Here is a 27,969-nt window from a genome sequence, read left to right on the forward strand (position 1 = left end):
TCAGAAAAAGGATTAATTCAGTAGCCAGGTTAAGTCTACTATAGTCGGTGGTTCCATTGTTATACATGTGTCTCTTATTTCTATTTTACCGTAACACTTTCTCTGTTTTTTTTTCAAGAAAGAAGAAATCTTCTAGATTAATGATACCCGCTCTTTATAATTGCGAGTCAAGGCCATTCCGGCCAAGGTGTTTCCACGTTGTTTGCACGCTGTGCACTGAACTAAGCGCTTGAGATGCCGCTCGTAGGAACCCGCGCGAGGTAGAGTAGGCGCTGAAATCTGGGCGGGATCCCTCTGGATCCCTCCCCAGCCCTGTCGTCCGCGCCAGCCCGCTAATTGCACGGCTGGGATTAGAAGGGAGGGAAATGACAGCCGGGAGGGAGTGAGAGAGGCGGTGAGCTCCCAGGCAGCTGTTTCGCCTCGCCGTTCCCTTCGCGCCAGCTCAGTCGGGACATTGCGCGTCCTCCCCGCCCCATCTTGCGCTCCTTCTCCGCGGCTGCATTTGGACTCTCGCCGCTGGCCAGCGGACCCCGCGGGGGTAGCGGGGCGCCGATGGTGGTGCCCCCGCCGCGATGCCGGTGATGAAAGGCTTGCTAGCCCCACAGAATACCTTCTTGGACAACATCGCCAACAGGTTCGACGGGACACGTAAGTGACCTCTGGATCTCCCCTTCAGTGGGAAGAGAGCCCGTCGGCCAGGGTTGTATTTTGGAGGGTTGGCAGAAGAGCTCTGCGGCACCGCCCTGGTCCCTCACGGAGTTCACTGGAGGTATCGGGGCAAACTCTTGGATTTCTCGTCCCCGTCCTTTCCTCCGCACCCAGATAGCTTCCTCTCCCTTCTCTCGCCGGCACGCCATCCTTACACTTGGTTGGAAAGTTAAAACTCCACTTGAGAAGGAAGGAGGCAGGCAGGTGGGGATGCGAGACCGCCTCACCTGAAGGTTCCCCCGCCCCGTCTCTTTGAGCGCGGAGAGGAAAGAGATTTTTAGGATCATGGGGGGGGATGTACGATGTATGTGCCCAAGCCCAGGAACAATGACCGGCTCCCCGTGCCGTTTCTTCCCGCGCCCTCCCGTCCCGCTTTGTGCGCCGTCTCTTTCTGCGCCCGTTTCCCCCCCGCCCGATTCCCCGCTCCCGAGTTAACAAAGAACCGATAAACCCTCTTTGTCTTTATCCGAGCGGCAACCTGAGACACTCTCTCCCGTCCCTCCCCCATCCCGGGAAAAGGTCGATATTTTCGGGGGCGGGTATGTCTCAGCAGCTGTAGGAAAAATTCCTCCCTGGCCCCCAATTTTGGCTGTTCAGATGAACTGATGAACTCCTTCCTTCGGCTTTTCAGACTGACATTTTTAGGAGTCAAGCATTGAACACTAGGAGTTATTTACCTGCGCTCTTCTTTAAACTATGCTTGTTTAGATATGTGAAAGGAGACCGAAATAATGGTAAAAAAAGTCTTTTTTAGACAACCCTAGTTTGGGGAGGGGAGAGGGAACATTTTAATCTTTTTTCCCCACCCCATGAGGAATCACTCCAAATCTGTCTTTCAGTAAAGCAGTTGAGCTAACTTCCAAAATTCGGTGTAAAAAGGGAGCTGGTATATTCAGTCCAAAGTGGGATAAGTCATCTTATTGAGTTTGGGATGGAGTGAGGGATTCTGCCCCAAAATGTTGCTCTGAGGTCACTCCTACTCTTTTTAAACCCAGGAAATGTGGATCTGTGCAGGAGAGTGCCTCTGAGTATGTGCAAAGTAGCTTTTCTTTCCTGGTAGATGATGCAATCAATCTATCAACTAATGATGGAATTAAAAATACTTTCCCCCTCCTTCTCTGTCATTGCAATATGTTAGATAGTAATTTCTCTTTGGGATGTGGGGGGGGGAGATAACGGGTTGGAGGCACAGACAGACGGACCGTTCACCTCTTTTTGATAAAGCACCTGGCACATAGATTGTGAAACCACAGTCCAAAGCTGCAGAGGGAAGAGGGCAATCTGCCAATGAGGGAGCACAACTTGCACACATCTTTTGTTTTAAAAACTTTTCAACTTATTATTCTGTAATTTTTGACTCTAAAGAACTTTTTGTTCTTTGAATTTCAAGAGACTCTGATTTGAAGTTTCTAGTTGTTGTTAAGCATATCAAAATCTGTATCTAAACTCTGTCACATTTCACACTATAGTATTGCTGCACAATTCCTGCTAAAAGAAAGTGGCATAATGAGGATGCAGTAAGATATTATTAGATTTTGGTTTAATAGTGATATGGGATGTCATGTGTCAGATGGTGACGGACATTTTATTCACTTATTTACATTACTGGGGTAAGGCTACACAGAGGAAAGTTGGTTGCTTCTTTTGCTGAGTGGGAGCAAACGAGGCTGGCCCTGATCAGCCTTTGCCTTGAGACATAGATTTCTTTGAAGGACAGTGCCAAGCCCACAATAAGCCACCAGATATCTTGGCTGCAATACTGTAATGCCATCAAAACAGAATGTGGCAGATCCCATTCAGTGGAAGCATCAGGAGATTCCCCCCTCCCAAACCAGTGGTGGGATTCAAATAATGTAGCAATCGGTTCTCTGCCCTAATGATTTCTTCCAACAACCAATTCACCAAAGTGCTCAGAAAGTTAACCTGTTCTCCTGAAGTGGTGCAAACAGGCTGAATCCCAACACTGCCCCAAACAATATAATTTCAGAAGGGGCAATAGATTTAATTTACAAGGAAGTAGTTGGGCTGGACTTACTAGTTTATGGATGGAGCATTGAAAGATTGGGTTCTGCTTTTTTGTTAAAAAAAAAGTTGATTGATAGAAAGATCCTCCCTCCTTCTCACTTTCACTTTTATTTTTTATTTATTTATACCCTGTGTTTATTATTTTTACAAATAACTCAAGATGGCAAACATATCCAAAACATCTCCCTCCTCCTAGTTTCCCCATATTAACAACTCTATAAGTAAGGCAGACTGGCATAAGAGAGAGAGAGAGTAACCAATCCAAAGTCACCCTCCTGGCTTTCATGCTAATGCAGGACTTGAACTCATGATCTCCTACTTTCTAGCCTGATGCCTTAAACACCAGACCATACTGGCATTCTCTCAAGTACTTCCATCTTGATATTAGTATCAAATATTGGCAGGAATGGATAAGTGGAGAAACAAGCAGGGATTCAGCCAGTTTGCATCACTTCGGGAGAACCAGTTGTTAACTTTCTGAGCAGTTTGATGAACTGGTTGTTAGAAGAAATTATAGGGTAGGGAACAGGTTGTTAAATCATTTGAATCCCACCACTGGGAAACAAGGTCTATCAATGGAAACCACATGTTCATGAAATCCTTCCATCCCTCAAGAAAAATGATTTGCACCTGTTTTCCTGTCCTTGGTGGGACAAGTAAAGATGCATATAATCTACTGATCAGGAATTGCCATCCATATAGAACATCAGTCCATGAAAATCTGAACCCTTTTTTTCTGATTCCAGATTGTCTAACCATTGCATGATTCTAGCTTTCAGGAAAAAATTAACTAATGGAACTTCCCAGAAATGTTGTGTGTAGTTAAAAGGCTGATTATGCATTCCAAAACCTCGGACCTCACTAACAAATACTTGGTACGTGAATTAAAGGTAGGAAATGGTACATGATACATGTTATAAAGGATCCTTGGCATGAAGCTGCTTTCTCTTCCACTACAGTATCAATAAACCCCAGTGTATTTATTTATACATAATTACATCCAAGCAATTCCTATCGGACACTGTTTCCTGTGTCAGCCTCAGTCTTTCAATCCATGATTCAGTACATTATTATTTCTTAGAAAAATATTTTTAATGATGATAAGTGCACTAAACTTCTTTTTCCTTTTAGTCTAAATGAAAATAAGAATTATAAAACTCAATGGAACTCTTAAATGTATTTATGCTTGCTTGATTAGATTATACAATGCTGGCAAGTTCTTTTATAATTTTGATGATCCAAGTTTAAATACCAGTGAATTATTTGGGCTACCCATATTTTCTATCTTTATGTTTAGGGATTATCTTTCTGAAAATGAAAACTAAACTTTTAAATTACTGTCCACAGTATGAAGATTACAGTTTACACTACAATTATTAGAATGGTTCATTAGAACAGTGTCATTAGAATTTAGACCTTCAATCTCTTAATAATATGTTGGTCCTTATTTTAGGCCAACATATTTGGGTTACAAATCTGGATCATATTCCTTGCATACCATCTAGTGGTGATCCAGATTTCTGTAGTCCAGATATAATAGACCTACTTTAAGATGTCTTTAGTAACTAGAGTAAACCCTTTATCATAACAGCACTTCTGGAATCAGCATGCTCTGTTTGAATTGTTTCCAGTTTTTCTTTTTCTCACACTATGTTTTCTAGATTTTATTTTCCAGGCAGTCCAGCAACTGTATTTCCCCCTTTTCTCCTGAAAATATATATCCAAAGTGATAAATTATTGACATCAATTAGTTTATTGTACTTGAACACAACCCCAAGAAAATGCTTATATGGAAAGGCTTGGTTAGATCAATGTATATGAAGTTTCATTAACTGAAACAATTTACCAAGACTCTATCCTTAAAAATGATCCGGAGAATTATACCTCCACTAAATAAGTAAACTTCTTATTCCATAAGTGGTATAAGAAGTAACATATCCAGGACATACAGAGTCTTTGCAGGGGGGAAAAGTGAAGTATAAATCAATAGCACCTCGCCTATATGCAAAGCTAATTTTTATTCACATTCATTAGCAGTAACACAGTCTGTATTTCTCTGTATTTCATGCAACATGAGGAATTATTAGGCAATCCCTGACATCAAAGACTGGTTTTACACTAAAACTAAGCTAAATTTAAAAAAAATAAACCATAGGTATAAAAATGAAAGGATTGAAATTACGTCACATGAAAGTTCTGCCTCATTATTCTAGATAAATTTGTGTGGGGTGTAGTAAATAAACTTAATTTTACATGCTCTATAAATGGTCTTCTTTTCTTATTTTATACCCATGCATTCCTAGTTTTGGACATCGGTTTAAATTAAGTGTAGTTTAGTGTCTTTTCTCTCCCTTCCTTTCAACCTGCTTTGCCTAGGTAGAAAGATGGGAATAGAAAAGAAAGGTGTAGTAATCATGCATGGTTTAAAAGAAACAACTAAAATGCCATATTGTGGTTAGAGGATTTTCACTTAAGAGGATTCTGATGGTGTGGATTGGGCTGCGGTGTGAGGGGAGGATTTAAATGCTTTCAAAAAGATCAATGAAAACTAATTCAGCATTTTATTATGGAGACTAACTTGGAAATGCTTCTCTCAGCAAAGGTATCTGGATATCCTCACTCCTACCACCAAATCCTGAATTTTATCATAATCCATCTCTTTGTTCTTCACTAAACCCCAATAATCTGGTGCAAATAGGTGAAAAAGAGGTATTGTAATTAAATTTTGTAGAAAAGCATGCACGTCATGGTAACATACCTAGAACTGGTCACAGATGTTTGGTCAAAAATGTACTGCACAATTAGGGAAATTCAGAGGAACCCAGATTCCTATCAAATAAGAAAATGAGAGCAAATATGTAAGCTGACATTGTCAGTGACTCTGTCTCAGTTCAACTTGGTTATTATGGAAAGGTAGGGGAGGGGGTCTTGAGTTGCCAAACAAAAGCCAGAATATTAATTTTTTTTAAAGTGCAAAGAGAGTCTCATAGCTTGGTCAGTTCCTAAATGCACTTTGAAAGGTTATTGTGTGCCTTCTTGCCTTATGGTGCAAGAAAAGTTGCGTATGTACTCAAATATACTCACTTTATATATTTTCATATGACTCTTGCATTTGAAAATGGGGTCAGACAAGTATGGGACTAAAAGCTCAGACGGCGATCTAAGCAAATATCTTTTCATGGTTAGGAACACAGAAATCAATAATGAAGAGTAATGCTGGTAAGTATAAAATATTTGCCATCATACTTCTACAGTGAGAGCTTCTTGGTTATATAAGGTTAGTCCTAAACTTTGGAACTAAGCCAGGAATCCTGTATTCTGTTTAGATTATGAAAAGGTTAATGTTTAATGAATTAGAGTAAAGGTAGAATAAGACTCTTCATTCCTATATCCAACTTATTCATTTTGGTTAAAGCAAAACATGATGGGATGGTTAAATTGTTTAAACCGACTCTTCACATGCACTGTAATTGGGAAGCTTTTTCAAGGATCAGGCATGGCTGCTGCATATTGAGAGATTAATATTCGTTTCACAGAGTCTGTGAAATTCATTCATCCTGAGGCTCAATTGCTTAGGATTTTCAATTCACAAATTTCATTCCCTCCGACGTGAATGGCTGTTGTTGGATTATCTCCCATCACAGAAATGCCGTGTCCTAATGACCTAACAAGTGTTATGCTGGTATCTAAATACATATGACTCCTGTTTTTGGCAAGCTCCCTCTGTCTCAGTTTGTCCATTAAAACCACAGGGATCTTAAAAAGAGATGCAAAGTAAATAAATACAATACTGGATCTGAGTTATCAAAGTTGGAAAAACAAATAAAAAAACAAAAACATCCAGATTCCACAAAGCTCTTCATCACACAGAATGGAAAGATTTCAGAACCATAGAAGTATAAGCATGGAGAAGGGAGCTATTGCTCACGCATTTGACCAAAGATTTTGCATTTCGCGACAAAACATCATCCATTCTGCCCTCTGATGCCATTGCTGAAGCTTAGCAGATCAAGTCTTCTAGTGGGGAGATTATCTGAAAAGGGTAATAACTCAGCATTAGGGTATTTACTTCCATGCAAAATGTTCCTGGTTCAAACCATGGTCTTTCCAGATATATTTGGAAAAGATTGTGTTCTAAAACACTGAAATTGCTATAAATGTGTGCAAACATGATTATCTCACTTGTGCATAATTATTACTTGGCTAGGTTCTGCATAATATTTCTCAATCTCAGCAACTTTGAGAAGTGCAGACCTCAATTCCCAGAATTCACCAACTATTCTTTCCTGGCTGAGGAATTTTGGTGGTTGAAGCTCACACATCTTAATGAGGTTGAGAAACACTGGTGTTGAATTTGTGATCATCGAGAAACCTTCTGCAGAAGTTTCCTACTCTCATCATGCTCCACTCCTTTTATACATGTATATTATGTCACACTGCATGTACACAATGACAGAGTTTCTGTTGCAGGGCTGCTTTTGACATTCTGTCTTCTTTTACCCTGCTGAGGTCACCGTTTTCACATGTATTATTGCTAAATCAGATATCTAAAGTTCTATCTTTTCATGAAATAATGAATATCAGTATGATATAGACCAGGGATGTCACACTCAAGGGCCTGGGGCCAGATCTGGCCCACGGAGTGTTTAGATCTGGCCTGCAGGGCCACCCTGGAAACAGCAGCCTGTGGTGCCTCTGCCAGCAAAAACGGAGCTCCTGAGATCCATTTTCACTTGCAGAGGGTTGCAGGATGCTGTTGCAGCCAAAAACGGAGCTCATGAGAGCCATGATTGGCCCTCCCAAGCTTCATTTTACTGACAGAGGGTCGCAGGAAGCCATCACAGCCAAAAATGGAGCTCAGGAGCCTGGTTTCGCTGGCAGAGCTCTCGTGCCCCTGACTGTCAAGCTGGCCTTTGGACCTCTGCCCCCTAGCCCCCCAAGGTCAAACACAACCCTGACGCGGCCCTCAACAAAATCAAGTTTGACACATATAGAAAGTTTCCTCTAATCAAGTTAGTTGATCTAGTTTTTTTTTCATTTTCTCAAACATTACACCCTGTATGCCAAACATTATTGGTCTCTGTGTTCTATATAGAAAATTTATTTATTTATTTATTTATTTATTTATTTATTTATCTATCTATCTATCTATCTATCTATCTATCTATCTATCTATCTATCTATTTATTTATTTATTTATTTATTTATTTATTTGTCTTGTATGCCGCCCACTCCCGGAGGACTCCGGGCAGCTCACAAAAGACAAGGAAAAGGGGGGAAACGAGACAAAGACAACATATTAAAAACAAAACCAACATTGACAATTTCCGTGGAGGTAAATGCTTCTCAGGCCCCCCCGCCAAGCCTGCTGGAACAGCCAGGACTTGGTGGCTTTGCGGAAGGCCAGGAGGGTAGTAAGGGTCCGGATCTCAACAGGGAGGCATAGACCTAAGGCCAACTAAAATGAAGATATTTCACTTATAAATTCATCCATCCTATCTCTCATCCTCATTCTTCCATTCAATATTCACCAATAGATAAACTCTAAGAAGTTTTCTGTGCTTTCCTTTGATACAAGATTATCAAATATAAAGGGAAAAACTTGCGCCTTAACAACGTACAAGTCTATTACCAATTCTACAAATCCGAAGCATAAAACAGTATTTTAGTGTGTGGGAATTATTGTTTTTAGGGCTGGCAGTGATATCTCATCCCTGAGAGGAAGCTGAATACAGTTTCTTATTTGCTATCCTACTTCATTATTACAGCTGAAAATGCAAACTGAACAAAGAATTAGAACTTGAACAGACTCGTCATGGTAAAATAATTTTTGATTGTTCCCAAATAATATTTCCCAGACCACTGGGAGAACTCCAGTAGTTAGTTATTCAGCCTGAAAGTTCATTGGGGTTCTCTTGAATGCAGAGCTTATTGGCTGCAGTTCTTGTACTTACACAGGAAGCCAGTCTTTCAGTGTGGAGAGAGAGCGAAAGAGCGAGAGAATGGAAGCATAGTGTTCAGGACCATGGAGAGTGCATATTTTAATACGCAACCATTTAAGCATCCCCCTAATCCTGCAGTATGGAAGCCAAATACTAGACTTAGCTACAGATGCAAACTATGTTTTGACAGACACACAGATACACTTTGCCCCTCCCAAGTTAATCCAAGCCCTGACCTGAAGTGACCTCGAGTAAAAATCCAACTGGGTTAGCATAGAATGGGGAGGGAAACCTTTTTGCCCAATGCAGAAGAAAAAAATCACACATCTGAGTTCTGCTCAATTGGGCAGTTCTGCCCATCATTTCAAATAGATCTCTAATCCATTATGGAGGGATGGGGGTGTGCAAAGGCTGAAAATGTGTGTGGAATACACCCTGGCCTTCTTATGAGTGTTCCTTGCCCGCAATTATGAGACTAGCATAGGAGACAGAATACAGGGCTGGATTTTGGTCTTACTTTAGAATTAAAGTAGGACTAGTATAATGGTGGTAGAACAGATCTTTCTATATCGGCATTGCTAACCATTAGAGTGAAATGTGTCTATTCTTGGCTTCTGAAACATTCTCTTTGTCAATCTACAAGATTTTAGTAATGTAATGTGCCTCTGAATTTGGAGCTGTGATTTATTACTATATACTAAATACTAAAATAGTATTTTAAAGACTTTTTGCAGTGATTTCTGTATTCAAAACTTTATTTCCACCAACCATCCTGCAGGCCATGCTGGGTGAAAATATTAAAAAAAGTCATCAGCTTTCCATTCCCACTTCTGAGGTTTCTTGATATTTTGAATTTGGCAAACCTAGAAGCAATTGCATTTTTATCCATAGTGCAAGAGAGTTTTACACATAATCCAGGGGAGAGTTAATCACATTGACTTCTACAATTTATTAATGAAGCTTTCAATGTACTGATAATCAAGATAGGGCTTTGGGCCCTAATCAGTAGAATGAGCAGGTAGGGTTATAAATGTAGTGGGCTGGTTTACTAATTTTTGAAATAAAAAAACCACACCCAGTTTCATCTTAGGAAGGCCCTTCTCCCAATAACACCATGAATTCCGGAACCTAACACAATTTAACACCACTACAGCATGATTCCAACAAGGTTGCAATGCTCTTACCAGGGGCATAAAAAATTAGATAACTGTTGCCAACATGCACCATGACTTTTTTTTCTTTAGTCCTCCATGAATGTGACTCTTTCTTTGCATTGTAACTTACTGTGACTGCATAGCATTTTTTAAATAATACAAATCTGCTGAGACACACACGTTTCCCTAAATAAGTACAGTATATGTGCTGACTTTCAAGGGTTTGCTTGAATGTTTGAACATTCAACCTGCATCTCAGCATTGTGTTTGAAAGTAGGATGGGATAGGGATAGGAGAGAGAAAAAAGACAGGAAAGCCTCACGCACAAATCTTCCCCTTGACTTTGGATGCATATATCCACATGCAAACCAATTCATTTATTATCCCAATTTTTCTTCAAGTGCCTGACAGGGATCAAGTGTGGGTGCATCTCCTCTTATGGCCAGAAGGGACAAGTTCCAGTATGTGATCCTAGCAATCCCTAAATTTTTCAGAAGCAAACTGTACAGTTAGCCATGACATTCAAAGACACTTACATCAGGGCAGGCCTGGGAGGATGTATCCTTTGAGCTGTGTGTGTGTGTGTGTGTGTGTGTGTGTGTTTGTGTGTGTGTAAGCACATTTCCTGGGTGTAGATAGGAAGTCACCCTGAAAATAAGAAACAGTCTTTTATGAGGATCCCAGAGAATGATGATCCCTTCTGAAATTGCTATTTCCCCAGAAGGAGAGAATTGTCATAGTTATAGATAGATTCCATATTTGATTATCTATCTCCATGCCACTGGGCTGCCATTAATATCATTAAACAGTGCCCTGTTTCACTTTGGTAGAGAAACATGTCTGTTAAACTATCAAAGCATATTATAGCATGCAAGCTGAAATGTACAAGAGTAATAACACCAGTTTCTATCAAGGCCAGTGGCCTTTGCAATAAGTTAAAGCTTTCCCTTGGAGAGAAATTGCACTGGGTGTTGTCTCTGTTCTGGTGACATCACACACCCAAACTCTCGACAATCTTTCCCCGTGGTTCCTTTCTTTGTTAAGGAAGGCTGTCAAGATCAGAAGCCCTGAACTGATGGACTCTAGTTTGACAGGCAAAATAACAAAATGTGCTAGACATGACCGCATCTCTATATGCCAAGAGAGGTTTTTCTGTAAAGGCATACAGTGTATAATCTTTATATATTCTGAAGTACTTTGTCAGAGCTAATTTCTATACTATGGCTCCTACAGGCTCCTACATTCTAAACATCTTGGAATAGCAACCTTGTTAATTTCCACAATGTCTTGTTAAAGTGTGACTTTTAGGAAATATCATCTGTCCATCACTGATTATAGTGCCATTTTTCATACAACAGCTATGCCTGACATAGGCAATGTTCTGTGTATTAGTGCAGAGCCTTAACATCATCAAGTAGCAGAGAGACAAAATGTCCAATGTAAACAAAAGAGATTTAGTCAGCTTTCAAAAGCTCTCTAGAGACCAGCAAGCACAGAGGAGATTCTCTAGGCTGGGAGTGCCACTAAGCAGGTGACACCACAAAAACAGGAACCTGAATTCTAATTCTGTGAGAAAGAAAGAAATAGCAGCTGAGACTTTATCCTTCATTCTGGCCTTAAAAATGCAGAACGCAGAATGTTGAAAAAGTTTCTCTAATGAAATGTGGGAAGATGTTGCCACATTATTCATGTAGGTTTCTGATATAGAATTGCAGTGAGTTTCAATACTTGGCAAATATTATTTGGACTGTGTTCTCATTGTATTATCTAGGGGGAACGGAGCTCTGCATCTTTTTAGAAGAACGAAGGTGGGATGAGAACCTGACCTTGTGTGTTGGGGGGAAAAGGGTTCTTTAATTATATGCTTGTCAAGGTAGGGCACAATTAAAAATATCAAGGTCATCTGCAGGAGGACAAAAAGTCACAATCCTACTCCAACACAACTGAAGCCTTGCCCCCACATTTTTTTATATATGTGATGCTTATTTTTTTAAAAGGGATAAAGCTTTAGTGGTCACCCTCTTGATTTCTGTGCCTCTTTCCCATGAAAACCTTTGGCAAAGTTCATTAATTTGCGCTCAGAGATATTTTTCTTCTTTACATACTTTAATGAAATATCTGGTTGGAAGCAGTTCTTAAGATAGCCTTTTCCAATATTGTGACCTCCAGGGTAAGCATTAAGAAAGTTGACTGCATCTGGAGAACACCAGCTCTGGAAGGAGTACCGTAAGTCATTTGGTTCAGTGAACATGGCACACATATATGTCTTTCATCTTCTCTCGTCACACAAATTTTGTAGCTTTTGAAATAATAGCATCAAAAATGACATATTTATGATGAAATGTGAAGTCTTTTTCTAGCCAACAGATGGCAGTGGGGTTGGGCAATGGTGTTCCTTAGGTTTCTTTCCATTGGAAGAAAGCATTCCATGAAACAATTTAGAATCGAAATCCCTACTAACACTTGATCTTTCAACTATTTGCAAGTTGACTTATCGGTATTAATTTAGGGCCAAGTTGTTTCTTCTATATCTTCCACAGATAGCAACTTCCTTCTGGCCAACGCGCAAGTACACCGTGGCTTCCCCATTGTGTATTGCTCCGATGGATTCTGTGACCTCACTGGTTTTGCCCGAACAGAAGTCATGCAGAAAAACTGCAGCTGCCGCTTCCTCTGTGGCAGTGAGACCAATGAAGCAGTTCTGCAACGCATTGAAAAAGTGTTGGAAGGAAAGCAGGAATACCAGACAGAAGTCTGCTTCTACAAGAAGAGTGGTGAGTTTTGGAAAGCCCTTTCGGGTAGCTCTCCTGTCTTTCACAATGTGACTCCAGAGGATATGACAACAGTAGGTTTCAGGATGGAACTTGAGGACATCAGGTCAAAGTTTTTTATCTGATAAATCCTACACATTTGCCATGAATTGCAAGGATGCAGAATTCCTTATGTCCTATATGTAAAATAAGAACCCAGTACATTGTTCTGTATAAATTTTGCAACTGCAGAAACAGTTAATGGTTACCTAAGTCAGGATCCTCAAAATATTAGCCTTCATATTTTAAAGGGAAAGTTTTTAGTCCGTAAGTCTGCCTTACAGTCCATATACTGTTTTTGCTGGTAACTTGCCAGAAATATTAATATAACAACAAGAACAACAATAAGAACAACAACAAATCCAGTCTGAACATCTGTACAAAGAACAACAACAACAATATAATTGTAGAACTATTGAATGGGAAGGAGGATGGATAGGGAAATGGTTTGTAAACATTGAAGGGCAGAGCAATTTAAAGATGGCTTGCCATAAAAGATGGCTTGTCAAGGAAACTACAGTGCATCCAAAGCAGAACATAGACTGCCAAAATTTGAGGTAGAGATAAGGTTTCCAGATATTTTTTTTTGTCTTCCTTTTTTTGGGAGGGGTGGATTTCTGAATTTAATTCCCTCCCCTTCCCACCAAAGCTGCATTAGATCATAAGCCTAAAGTAGATTTGCTTTCAGGAGCTCCATAACCATAACCATTTCTGGAAAATCCCATTAAAGGGCAACTCCCTGACTAATGCTGATGGGAGCTTCCATGTGTGAGTCTGGGAATGCAAGCCAGAAGACAAATCCCTGGTGATGAAGCTCCTCTCTACTGGTATTGGGAGGCTTCTGTAGAACCTAAATCCTTTTAGATGACAGAATTGGAGAGATGCTCTATAAGTGGATTATTTAAATTGAAGAATACACAGTGTCCTGGAGTATAATAGGGCAATGCAGGATGCACAATTAATTGGTTTTCCCCACAACTGTAGGAAGCAAAGTATTACCAGTGGAATGCCAAAACAGTGTTCCAATGTAAACTCAGGATGCCCATATTTTTTAGAGGCAATTTGAGATGATGGGTTTTGTGGCTTCTTAAATGACAAAGCCACTAAGCAGCTTGAGCTTTGCAAACCTCTGAAATGAATTCTCCGTGTGGCTGTTCTTAATCCATCCTGGTGCCAAAAGCAATGATTATTTCACCTCTGTACTATATTTGGAGTTGAAGGATATATGCAAGATCAGCAGGATGCCCCCCTCCAGATGTTTTAACTACAGCTTCCATAATCCATCCATGTCAGTAAAGTGTTGGCTGGGTTTAAAAGGAATTACAGTCCAAAAAACATCTGGAAAGGCAGACAGAGATTCAGTTTTATTGGCAGCCATTCTTTTGTAATCTATATTTTATGAGGTCATCAAATGCCTATAAAAAAGACAGCTGAAAGGTTGATTCTCACTAGATTTCTAAGTAGCTACAAGTTTCCAGACACCTAAAACTCCCCCCCTCACACACACACTAATACAAAGTAAAGAAAAGGAAAAAATAAAGCTAAAAATCCAACAAAGGAAAATAGAAAAATAGAAAAAAGAAAGAAAAAAGAATCAGAGAAATAGTTTCCAATTTTCAGCAGTTGTAAGTAGAATTATAAATTTATTCTCTTCGACAACATATATCTCTTTTTCTATAATTCATTCTGACTAATTATCAATGCCATAAATTATAAGTTCATTTTTATCCAAAATGTTAGCAATAACATTTTATGCAATAGGTTAAACTTTTTCCAATTAGCAATAAACATATAGTATTGTCTTTTCTCTGTTCAAAGAAGTCAATTTAACCAGCAAGTTCCATCATCTTTACCAACCAAATCTTCCATTGTGCTTAAAGTTGAATCTTTTTATCTTTGTGCATAAAATAATCAAGCTGCAGTTATCATGTACAACAGCAAAATTCTTTGACTTTTTTTCCAAAATTTACGATTTTTCTATCAATCCCAAAAGGAAAACCTCTGGTTTCAATTGTATAAAATCCTCTCAATCCAAAATTTTCTAGCTTTTTTGTCTATCAAACATGAAAAATGTCTCTTCTTTTCCAACACATTTCCAACATAAATTTGAAATGCTTTTATACATTCTAGACAATTTCACTGTCACCAGTGGTACATCATTTTATGTAAGCTTTCTTTAAGATAACACAGTGTATTTGTATATTATAACCAAACATTGTAGCCCACTTTATTATATATTCTTCCACTTGTTCTTCTGTTTCAAATTTTAGCAATTACATATTCATCATATTTACACTATTCTATTTCAAACAGTCTTACAGTGTTCAAGTCTATGAATTCTTTCATCTACTTTAACTCTTTTTAATAATTGTAAATAACTGAGCCATATACCTCTATATACCTCTACCACCAGCTCTTCTCATGCACCTATGTTTTAACCTTCCTTTTAAAAAATCATTAATAAAAATGACATACATATAGATGTTTTAAAAAGACATGACCATTGTCCTAATACAGGAATAAAATGAAAATGATTTATCATTATCGTTGTTGTTATGTCTGTTTATCTATTGGATTAACTTTCCAGTGTTTGAAATAAGATCAAGTTGCAACTACAATATTTTTTTTAATTTTGGAAAAATATATGAATACGGATGCCCATCTTATATACGAAAGATAGCTCTGAATGATCCCAATTCAAAGCAATCTTTAGTATATAAGATGGGCATTCATATCATCATATAAGTTCACAAAACAAAAACAAATTAGAAACAACCCAGCATGTGGAAGAAAAGTTAAGGTCCTATTACTGTAGTGCAATTTCACAAACAAATTTGTATTGGATTCCCTTAACCTCCTGGCTTTACTGCCTGAAGCAACAGTCAAATCTTAATTGCTTCCTGGAAGTCAAAGAGGATTCAGGTTTCTGAATTGAGGGAGAATTCCTGTTCTATAGGGCAGGCACCGTAACAGAGAAGGCATGCTTCCTCAACCCTGCAAGATGATACAATTGGTCAGAGGAGACGTGGAGCAGCCCATCCTGTCAGAGTTGGTGGACTGTACAAAACCCTTAAAGACCTTGTGTGAGATAAGTTTTTTTTCCTTTCCCTCTTTGGTTTAGGAACAGCCTTTTGGTGCCTGCTGGACATTGTCCCTATCAAGAATGAGAAAAGTGAAGTGGTCCTTTTCCTCTTCTCCTTCAAAGATATTAGCAAGAATCGTGGGAAGAATCATCTCAATGAAAAAAAGGAAGGTAAGGATGTTTGGAGACAAAACAACAATCTTAAGGAGAGGGGACTGAATTAATATGCAATGAAATAATCAGCCTTTTTTCAGTTCATGTAACCTTTGCAAACCTTTGCTAGTAAATCCTTTAATTTGATTTCCCTGTTATTTTGCAGCTAAAGAAAAAGGCATGAAACTGCTGTCAAGTGCTTCATTAAAATACACATTTCTAAAAATGTTCTCAAAGACTGTAATTCTTAAGTGTTCTGAACTATGTGCATCTCACCAGTGAAAGCAATAGTGAAAATTCTAGATTCAAACTATATTTTTGATTGGCTAATCAGAAGAACAATTTGGAAGGCTAGGTTAACTGGTTTTTTTAAAACTGAAACTCCATTAGAATATGCCAGCCAAGGAAATGTTTGATTAGATTAAATCAAAGAAGTCCCTATATCAGAGGAAGATGTAAAGCCATCAGTAATCAGCATACAGGCCCTTAACAACAAGAGTGCATTAACCAAAATAGTTTCAAGGAAGATACCTATTTTCAATAGTACATTGTGTTTAATAGACATACATACAGCTGTCACATTTATTTTATTTTTGCATTTAGAATTCCACTAGGAAAAACATAGTAATTAGCTCATATGTAACATGTATGTAATACATAAAATTAATGTTCCTTCTCAAATTTATTGATGGAAATTCTCAGTGATAGGAAGAGCTGGCCAGGAGATACAAGACAGAGAGATAAAGTTCGGAAATCAGCATTTCAGAATGAGGTAGTAAGATCAATGGTACCTCTAATTGAAAAAGGAAGCAAGTTAGAATGGTTATGCTCTTCCTGTTTGATAATTGGTACCATGATTCTAGTCTTACTCTCTTTTTTTCCAGAAAAGCCTCAATGCAAGAAGACAAGGAGCTCTCATTTGTGGGTGGCCAGGAAACAAGGGCGAACTGCTTTGAACCATCTCACCAGGCAGTTCAACAAGAAGGAAAGGACAGAGATGAAGATAAACAGTGTAAAGTTATCACCTACTTTCTTACCCCTCATTTTTGGGCAAGGGAAAAGTTAGGGCTTCCTTGGTCCAAGCTTTTTCAACTAACCATGATGATAGTCATATAGTTTTTCCATTAGCACATTCAAAAATCATCTCTTTTTGTGGACTTTGTGGTTCATCTGTTTAGTGCCCAATGACACTAGGAAATTCTAGGATAGTGCAGTGTCTATGGAGCAATGAGTATCAAAAATCTGCAATAAGGCATGTTTGGCATTGCAACCCAAACCCCACCACTTTTCTGAATGCTCTGAATGTACAAAGGGGCAGGACTTTGATCACAACATAGCCCTTGCCATCTTGCAGATTTTGATGCCCATGAGAGTATAGCTTGCAGTCTCTATTATATGTTAGCACTATAGATCATCTGACACAGAGGATATTTTGATGGGGAGAGCAATTCTCTTTTAAGGCTTAACAGCTTTTAATGTAGGGCCATTCCCATACGATCTCTGAGCAAAAACTCAATCCCCCAAATAGATATGAATTGGGAGATATAAATTAGGGTAACCGCAAGGCCTGTGTGTGGTTAATAGCAGTTTGACTCACTTTTAAAAAGTGCTTTAACTTCTGCTAAAGCTCACCTTTTAGTTGCAACCGGTACAGGTAAAGCAATTCATTTTGAAGGGAAACAATCTTTGTCAGTATTAAAGGGAACTTCACAGGGGTTCCCCTTAAAAGGCAGTGCTGAAAAGTCATTTCATGGCACCAAAGCAAGATGGATTTTCCTAGCCAACTAGGATCACATGTTGTATAGAAGTGATGGACTGGTGTAGTCTTCTCAAGCCACACATCCTATAGATATGCTATATTATAACTCCCATAACACCCCTAAGTTAAATCACCTGCGATTTCAGTTGCAGTTGTCTGTGTTTGTATGTGTGTGCAGGCTGAAAGAGAAGAATAAGTGATATTTTGGTATAGTTGTACCCCATACCATATATTCCATGTTACATTGAGATGAAATAAAATAGCATGAGTTCAGCACTATTTGTTCCAGAGTCTTCTGCAAATTGCAAAGTCAACATTTTCAGCTTCCTTTCTACAGCTCTTCTTTCTTGTTTTCAGTGGAGCTTGTTTTGTAGAACGGAGGTCTTGTCCTAAACTGCATACAGATAAATGCTGTCTGGCAATGCAATTGAAGTGCAGCCAGATACATCTGGATGTTATGGGATAGATTCTGATAGCTGTTAGAAAACCATCCTGTGCACCTAACAACCCAGATTTTTGCTTTTCTCATTTCCTACTCAGAGGGCCTTGACAGCTGCTCTCTCCTGATCTAAGACCAGGGCAGATTAAAAGGCTTTGATCTATTTGAGGGAAGTGGTTGGATGTTGGGGAGGGAGGAGAGTTAGTTGAAGAACTGCCTAAGCAGCTGTGCAGGCCGGCTATCTATTCCAGCTACAAGCTGGGTAACTCCCTTCTCTGCCATGAGAAAATCTGTATTTACTTATACTAAGCTGATAATGGTGGCTAACCTTTGCTCCTGATCCTCATCCACAGTGAGGGCATATGCACATGTGTGCACATACTGAAGAGTTTTGGAAAAGAATTTTTACAAAGAAAGTGGCCCCCAAAGTATTATAGTGGCAGTAGAAAAAGTAGGAGAACAACATCCTGTTTCCTTCTGCTTTTCATAAATGTGGCATGTTTAGATGCTTGCTGTAATGTGAGATGATTGGTAGCTATACAAAAACAAAGTAGCCAGATATTATTATTATTATTATTATTATTATTATTATTATTATTATTATTATTAAAGTAACCTCTTGGTTTTCATGCCTTCCTTCCTTTTTCCCCATCCTTGTTTTCCTTCTCATCATAGATGAGTGATGGCCAGTAACCAGATCTTGATGAATAGCCCGTAAAATAACCTGCAATTATAATATTTCAAACTCATATAGCCAGCTACATTTTTTTTCCTTTTTAAATATTTATCACAAGAGACTGAGAAAGTAAGAGAAACAGATGGAAGGGACAAAATGTGTAAGAGAGAAAAATATTACATATGCAGTTTGAAATATTTAAATTTTCCAGAATGCTCTCAGGTTATCATTTCCTTAGTTTGTTTTGTAAGAAGGGAGTTCTCTGGTGCCTTAAGACACTTTATAATGTTTGACTTTATTTACATATATACAAGCTGAACAATGAAGAGACAGATAACATACTCTCGTTGTGTAAGAAATATACTGCCTCCACCAAATATCCTAGAGAGGAAGCAGCTAGATATACTTAGAAGGTTTAGATTTTCAGAGTAAAATGTTACTTGTAATTATCAACCTCTTTCTAGTCTTTTATTTCTTTATAGCAGATACTCACCCATCTCTTTCTAGCAAGGTATGGGCAAATATATTTCATTTTCTATAAATGGCTCCTTCAATTTAAAAAAGGAACTATGTTCTAAACATTCTGGACCATTCACCTGTGAGTTCCTTGAATAATAGAGGAAATTGGCATGTTAGGCTATTGTTAAGGAATCTTATGTATTTATATTAGTATTAATATTCCAAGTCTTAAGAAAAAATCAGATTCGTTGACAACAGTGCTTAAATTCAGGAGCTGGATCTTAATTCCTTTTTCAGTTCCCTTTAGAATTAAATGTAACTTTTTCGGTTGATTGCACAGAAAGTTAAACAGATCTGCTTTGATGTGGATTCTCAGTCATTATTTTTAATTGGGATGTCTAAATCAACTGCTTTGAATGTCTTATTTTTGAAACAAGACAATAGAGTGCAGTGTATTCTTAACACTTTTTAAACATCTTCTGCAATGTTGCTTATAAAGAGCACCTGTTTATCGGAATAGCTTGGTTTGGGAGGTTTCATTCTCAAGGTCTTACTAACCAGCATGAAAGGCGTCACAAAGCACTCTTATAGATAAAATAGTAGCCAGGAGGAAAAACTATGTGATGTCCCCTTCCTTTGATGCCCTAAGCATATGGTTATTTTGCTAAATAGTTAATTCAGGACTAAAGTCTTGAGTCTTTTCTGTGGAAGTGAAGGGAGATAGTAGACCAGATAAGTTGGATTCCATCTGTCCTGAAACCTTTTTCCTCTGATCCAATGAGCTGTCATGTAACTGCTTGAGCAACAAGAGGTCACAGATGATTTAGCAAGATGTGTGTGTGTGTGTGCGTGTGTGTGTGTGTGTGTGTCCTTAAGTATTGGCATTATAAGTCTTGACATGTCCCGCCTAAATGAACCAAGGATGATGGACCCATTTCTGTTTTGTGTAACCAATACCAAAGTTAGAAAACTTGGCATGAATGTATCAGATTGTACATCTATTGTTTACCAATTAATAATGCAAAATGTAAAGTTTTCCAGTTTAACATTTTTATTAGCTTATAAGATAAAATACAAAAGTAAATAGGAAGACACAGTAGGAGGGGGAGAGTGAGAAGAAACGGGAAAAAGAAAAGAAGAAATATTGACTCATTGAAGCATCAAATCACAACGTTTTGTTTTTCCATAATAATATAAACTAGCCATTTCTATAAAAAAAAACATATCACTCTAATCAGTAAAATCCAAAATCAAAGTTTCATTTTTTTCCACTTCAAGCACAAAGTTCAGAAGCGGTCTCCATGTGGAAACAAAGGTACCTATATTCTTTCTTTTAACCCAATGGTCAATTTAGCCATTTCTGCCAACTCCATCAGCTTCTGTAGCCATTCGTCCATAGTGGGAATCGAAGTGTCCTTCCATTTTTGTGCGTATAATAGTCTTGCTACTGTCAACATATATCAAAGATCAAAGTTCCAAATTTTTTCTCTGACTTTTTCCATTAAACCCAAAAGAAAGGTTTCTGGTTTCATTTTTATTTTTGGTTTAAGAATTTTCTGTATAAAAAACTTACTCCAAAATTTCTTTGCTTTTTCACATGTCCACCTTAAATGGTAAAAAGTTCCTTCTTTACTTTTACACTTCCAACATTCATTTGAAATGTTTTTCTGGATAACTTATCTGGTGTTAAATACCAGCAATACATTATCTTATAAAAAATTTCTTTTTAATTATAGTTTAGGGTACATTTTAAACCTTTCATCCTCATATTTTCCCACTGTTCAAGCATCACATTATATCCAAAATTCCACTGAATCATGCAATGTTTTTCATGTTCCCTTTCCAAATTCAATTTCAATAACATTTAATAAATCTGCTCATCACTACCACACAGTAAGATTTCCAATTCATTTTTAGCAAAATCAAACCCACAATTCTTTATCTGATTTAAATCGTTCTTTCAGTTGTTGATATGTAAACCACTGGCAAAAATAATATTTACATGATGTATATAGTTTTCTTCAAGGCAGGCAATAGGGTGACACTCCATCACTCATACTTAAATGTTGATTTGGTGGAACAACCTGACTTTCTTAAGATAAAATTCCCATTGCTGGGCTTTCATGACTTATTTCTGAGAGCTGGTCTTTTTCATCCACCACTGAAGCACAGGCAAACACACATGGACTTGGGTTAAAGTCATAGCCAGTTGTTGGCTTATTTGAACAACAATGTCATCTGAGAGATGCATAGGAGGGGGAGGAGACTTCATGTGATTTGCTTAGATATATGTCTACCAGTTCTTCTAGGAGCATCTATATCATGCTCCTACTGGATGAAGACCTCAGGTGGCTCATCTAGATTCTGTTAGTTTATGAACCACCTAGGTTGCAGTAGAATTCAGCCACTACCACTCTTGTTTTGCACTTGTCCAATGTTGATGTTCCTTGTCTTACTCACTAATTCATCTAAGCCAGAAAGCATGTGCTGTCTCTGAGGCTGCACATCATAGACACCACATCCAGCACAGTTGGAATGCTCTGATCAGTGGACCATAGAAGAGAAAACTGCTCTAATTGTTTCATGCTATTGCCTGTTTGCCTGGAAAGTAAGAGAGTTTTTTTTTCCTAATTGCTATGGGGAAGTTGGAAGTGTATTTGCATGTATTTGCACATATGCATACTGTGAGTATATTTGCCTGTAAAAAAAAAGCATGTAGATGCAAAGTTGTGTGCAGGTGTGAGAACTGCTGTGCTTCAAACATAGATGTTGGCAGTGCTCAGAGCTGTACAAAGATTGCCAGTAAGATGTTAGTGTAACTTGTTTTGCTGAGGTTGTGTGTTCTCTCTGTTCATGCTCTTGTGCCCAGCTGACATTTAGCTTCAGGATGTCCTTAACAGATTAAATGAATTCTCATTTTAAAATCTTATGAAAAATCTACATCAGCAGAATTTTGGAGCTTATTCAGAATGCATATATTGTAGTGACCTATGTTCATCAAATGTAGTAATTTTTGAAAAACATCTCAGTGCTTGTTTGGACTCAATTTTTCCACTTCCATGGCTGTGATGGGAGGTACTAACTACTTGCTAATAGAAAAAATATGAAATAAATAGTTCCTTGTCCTATATGTTAGATCTATGAATTCAGAACAAGAATGAAGTGTCATTTCAGTTAGAGCTGCCTGGGATTTTTATCTATTTTTTTCCCTAGTAGTGACTTTTGTCAGTCTTTCAACAAGGTACCTGGTCATTAGCAATCAACACGGACTGCTAACCCAATTAGAATGAAAAATGAGGAAACAAGGAACTAATGTCAAGGGCTTTCCTGACATGCTCAAAATGTTTTCAATTTTGTTCTGGTGACACAGGGAACATTTTAATAATTTCAAGTTTCATTTTATCTTCTGAGTTGTGTGCATACTTAGTTTTTGAATTTTATTGTTTTTCACTTTAGCAGCTTTTACATGGAAGGAATTTACTATGTATAAATTAATAATATGACTCATGAATGTCCATATGTAATTGTAAGCCTATTGAGTTACAAATACTCAGGTCACAATAAAAGGAAGAGAGTTCTGAGATTTTGGAAGGAATCCTTCAAACGTGGTCTGATAGTTTTCATAGTAAATGCCATTTTTTTCTCTTTGAATACCATGTTAATAATAAAAGAGATGGTAACAAGACAAAGAAATAGATATATCTAAGACAAAAACTAAAATTACCATATTTTTCAGAGTGTGACACTTTTCCCCCCTAAAAGAGGGTGAAAATTTGGGTGCATCTTATACACTGAATGCAGCCCTACCCACCCTTGGCCTCTGCCTCCCAGCAATTTGCCTCTGCAGGCCCCATTTTCCGCCCATTCCACCCCTCGATGCCCAGAATGGGCAGAAAATGGCATGGAGGCAGAAAACAGGGGTTGCAGAGGCTGAAAATGGGATGCAGTGGCTAAAATGGGGCACGTGGAGGCTGTAATAGACTATGGCAATCCCTGCAGCCTGAAACAGCTGATTGTTGGGAGGCCAATCCAACCCACAATCAGCTGCTTGTGTTAATCAGGTTGTGCTGAAACGGAAATTGTAATGGGCTGTTTGCTGTTTGCTGCAAGGAGGCAAATTGCTGGGAGGCAAAGGCAGAGGCAGATTTTTCCCTCTTGTTTTCCTCCCCAAAAGCTAGGTGCTTCTTATATTTCAGAGCATCTTATACTCCAAAAAATGGCATTTCATTTAAATTATATTACATAAAATTCACAAAAGAAAATAGGATTGTATTCTATGCACCATATCACTTTGACTTTTTCATACAATAGAAATTATAGTTTGGTATGCTTCTGCAGGGACTCTGGCTGTTGTTCCAAGCTTTCTAAAAATTATGTTAAGGAATGCTGATGCTGAAGACTGAGGCTGAAGACTAGACATCTCCATTCTACAATGTGTGTAGGGAGTCCTTCTATTTTTTATCCTGTCCTTCTATTCCTCCTCTTCTCTCTCCTATTTTGCCTCTCACATAAAACCTTATCAAGCAGAGTTGGCCCCAGCCACTCCAGAGAATGACAGTATTACACAATGCCATTCCTGGGGCTATTTTTCAGCAGGGTTAGGGAAAAAAAATGCTGATTTCAGCCTAGTGCTTATTGTAAGACCGCCAGGAGGCTTCTCAGGAGCTGAGAAACTATGATGATGTTGGTATCTGAAATTGCATTTCCTCTCTTCTCCTCTTCAGGATGTCTTTGAAAACAAGCCCTCAGTGCCAGAGTACAAAGTGGCCTATGTACAGAAGTCGCGCTTCATCCTTCTTCACTACAGCATCTTTAAAGCCCTGTGGGATTGGCTCATCCTCCTGGCTACTTTCTATGTGGCAGTAACTGTTCCCTACAATGTCTGCTTCACTGACGCTGAAGACAGCTTGACAGCTGCCCGCAGCACCATCGTCAGTGACATTGTAGTCGAGATGCTTTTCATTGTTGGTAAGGCTGGGTTGGAGGAAAGTCAAATGTATATTTACAATGGTATGAAAAGGACACACCTGGGCAGACAATGTTCCTAGAGCAGAGATCAAATCATGTGGTTCTTGAACATTATTTAACCTCAACCACATTGAAATGTAGGGGTCAACTGCCAGAATTCTCAAAACCTGCTGGCTATGGGAATTCTGGACATTGAAGACTTAATTTTGCTTAATATTGCTGAGTTATAGAAACATTGTTCTACAATAAGGAACTATCAGCTCTCAGTAGTGGACCACAACAAGCTTTTTGAGGTATATCAAAGGCTACTTTTCAAAAGCAGATAGAGCCGGAATCTATTTTGGAAAGAGAATGTAAATGTTTGAATGGATGCCCTAAGCATTTAAGACAATTAAGTTGCCTCTAATTATGTTACCTATCAAAACCGAAGAATAAAAAAAGGTCCCAGATTTTTCATCCTCTGTATAAGTTTTTTTTTCCAGACACAAGATGGCTAAGACACTGAGCTTGTCGATCAGAAAGGTTGGCAGTAGAATTCCTAGTATAGGTCTCCTACATGAGCAGGGGGTTGAACTAAATGACCTTCAAGGTGCTTTCCAACTGTTACAGTCAAACTTCATTTTGAACCAAAGCCATACTTTTTGATCACCCTGCACCTTCAGTGTAGAATATAATAGAAAAAACCAAATTGGTAATTGAATAATTATTACCTTTTTAATAACAATAGTTAGATCATTAAATTATGCACTGTTCTCTGATCAGAACAATACTGTTATTAACACATGTTAAGTGTCTAGCTATTCACTTATTACAGCCTTGCACTGGCCCTAAACCTGCATTGTAATGGAATATATTATCAATTAAGGTGAATATTTGTAGCTCAGGGTTGAAATGAGGGATCCTTGGTGCTCTCTGAGCTTTCTTGTTTTCTCCCAGATGTTTCATTATCCTTAACTAGGTAACATCATCAGTGCTAGTAAGGCATGTTGTCTTATGTCAGTTTATTTTCTGGTGTCTTGTCTATCTGTGTGGGTGGGAGCAGATATTGAGATATTGTTTGGAGTCTTTTTCTCTAGCCATCTAAAGCCCTACAAAACATCTTAAGCAATCCAAAAGACCCAGCAACCCCAGGAAAAAAAAAACAGGAGGCATCTAAAATATAAGAATAGCAACAACCACTATGTAGGACAAACAGACAGAAGACTGACAGAATGCATCCATGAACACCAACTGGCAATCACAAGACATTCTTTAATTTCACAACATATAAACAGACTTAACCATAGTTTCAATTGGGAAAATGTGACAATCCTAGGCCAAATCCAAAAATGCCAGGGAATTTTGAGAAACCTGGCACTCTGACAAATCAGCCATTAATAGACACGTAGATATTAACAACATCTGCAGACTATGCAAAAGAGACAATCAGCCAACTGAAAAAAAAGAAAAAGCTCCTCTCCACCAGTAATCAGCATTCAGATCAGCATAGATTAACTCCAAGGTCAACGTCAGACCATCAATTAAGTAAGCAATATCTCAATACTTGCCCCAATCCACACAGACATGTCACAAGAATATAAACTGACACCAGACAGCAGTCCTTACTAGCACTGGTGATTTACCTAGTTAAGGATAATGAAATGTCTGCAAGAAAACAAGCTAGCTCAAAGAGCACCAAGGAATATATTATGTTTGACCATTGAATAATGCTTTCAAGTATTATCCCAAACAGCCAGGATTTCTCCATAGAATATATAGTAGGTATTGGACTTAGTGAGGTTTTTCTGATAGAGAATCTTCAGACTATCAAATTTCTCCATGTTTTCAGTATTCCCTATTGAATTGAATTCTAATATTCCAAAGATATATAGCTGTGATTCCTACAAACTGAAGCATAAACTCCAATTTCTACAGTTTATGAGTTTCCTACACCAAGCTGGGCAATATGGTAGAACATCCATTTGTTCCTGGGCAAAAATGCAACTGGTATAAAGAGCTACCCACAAAGCCCTTTGTGGTATGGAATCCTACTCAGCCCCGTGTACTCCTATCCTGCATATCAAATGTTCCTGTAAAACATGATGTCATGGAGAATTGGTATTGGCAAATGTGTAAGTGCCCCCTTTTCTTTTTTGACAGATATTGTTTTGAACTTTCGGACCACGTATGTTAGTGAATCAGGCCAGGTGGTTTATAATACACGTTCAATTTGCCTCCACTATGTGGCAACATGGTTCTTCGTGGACTTAATTGCAGCCTTGCCGTTTGACCTCCTCTATGCCTTCAATGTTCCAGTGGTGAGTGATGCTTTATCTTCTCCTGGCAATGAGAAAAAGCACTCCATAAGAAATGCCACAGCCAAATGGGGAATTTCCAGAAAGAGAAGCCCATTCAGAGGCACCGGCTTTTAAGCCACTCGCAGATGCTTTATAATAGTACAAGGTCAAAGATGTTATTTCTGTGAAGTGGCCTACACATGATAAGGTGCCAAGATAATGGTAAATGCCAATATCTTCTCTGCTTTCCTTAATACATAAAGGAGGGTGGATCAATATCTAGGAAGACTTTTTTAATGTTTTATATTTTTATTAAAGTTTGTTATGAGATAAAATGTAAATAATAAAATCAGGAAAGATAAAGAAGAAAGAAGAGAGGGGCAAAGAAAAAGAAAGAATGTCCAACTTTTTTCAGTGGAGTAAAATACAAAAAAAATGTTACAGCCTTAGCCTTTTGTTTTACATTTCTAACTATTTCAACCCATTTCTATAACAAAGTCAATCTAGTCATCATAACCTAAAATTAAAGTTTCATTTTTTTTCCAATTTCAAACACAAAGTCCAGAGGTGGTTTTTCACTAGGAACAAAATTAGGTGGATTCCTCTCTTTAATTTAAATAGTCAATTTTGGCATCTTCGCCAACTCCATCACCTTTACCATCCATTCTTTTAATGTTTGAATTAGTGTGTCTAATATCTAGTAAACCATGAGTAAAAAAATCCATTGAACATGTTAAAGGTTTCAACAGTAGTAAACACAGTGTACTTACAGACATTAATTGCAATGCTCTTGAAGAGCAGATCATGTTATTAGCTCTTACGACAGGGATAATCTTCAGCCAAACAGCTGCTCCCACTCAGGTGTTCCTTCAGTTTGCTTGCCATGTTTTTATTTTAGTGTGCTCCATTTCGTTCATTCTCCCCCTCCATCATTCAGCCCACTGCATTTCATACTCATTGGGCATATTCTCTCCTCACTAGATACGACAAGTTTCATATCCCCTTTAAAACAATTTTATTGTTTTAAATAAAACAATATTTTATTTATTTATTTATCTCTATGTTGACCGGTTTTACCACAACAACCCTTTTAGTATGATAATTTGTCCATGTCAAAATGAAGTTGAAAAATCAGTTCATCATTAGTTTATGTGACAGATAAATATATATTTTAAAGACTCAGATTTAAGGAGCGTGGCTAGCGTATGTGGAAGCAAGGTTCTGAGGGAGGCACGAACTTTATACATCAGCTTATTTTGCTATTAGAAGCAGCTGAAAAATCTATTGCCATTAAGACCAATTTAAAGCCTTACCACTGTCTCAAGGATTGGAGAAAAATGACCTAACCTGTCAACATCTTGCCAGAATTGAATTCTCTTAGCTAGGCATGATGCAGAAATGGCCTGCTGAAAATCCCTCACCTCTGCAGAGATGAGAGATTATAGTCTTCTCTCATTCCATAAGGTAAGACCTACCTGATGGAATAATGGCTGACAGGAAGTTTTATTTCACTGTTCC

The 27,969-nt window shown here is 38.2% G+C and overlaps 1 protein-coding gene across 1 annotated transcript in view; it reads left to right on the forward strand.

The window, feature by feature from the left end:
* The first annotated feature begins 572 nt into the window (after positions 1-572).
* The window catches only part of KCNH4 (potassium voltage-gated channel subfamily H member 4), a 58,444-nt gene continuing 31,047 nt past the window's right edge, over positions 573-27,969 (forward strand). Inside the window, exons 1-6 of the mRNA XM_032237602.1 lie at positions 573-648; positions 12,370-12,603; positions 15,761-15,892; positions 16,759-16,886; positions 23,932-24,175; positions 26,315-26,472. Coding sequence (XP_032093493.1) covers positions 573-648; positions 12,370-12,603; positions 15,761-15,892; positions 16,759-16,886; positions 23,932-24,175; positions 26,315-26,472 — 972 coding nt within the window. The remainder of the gene's footprint in view (positions 649-12,369; positions 12,604-15,760; positions 15,893-16,758; positions 16,887-23,931; positions 24,176-26,314; positions 26,473-27,969) is intronic.

Source organism: Thamnophis elegans, chromosome Z (genome assembly GCF_009769535.1).
Source record: "Thamnophis elegans isolate rThaEle1 chromosome Z, rThaEle1.pri, whole genome shotgun sequence".
Taxonomy (NCBI): Eukaryota; Metazoa; Chordata; class Lepidosauria; order Squamata; family Colubridae; genus Thamnophis; species Thamnophis elegans.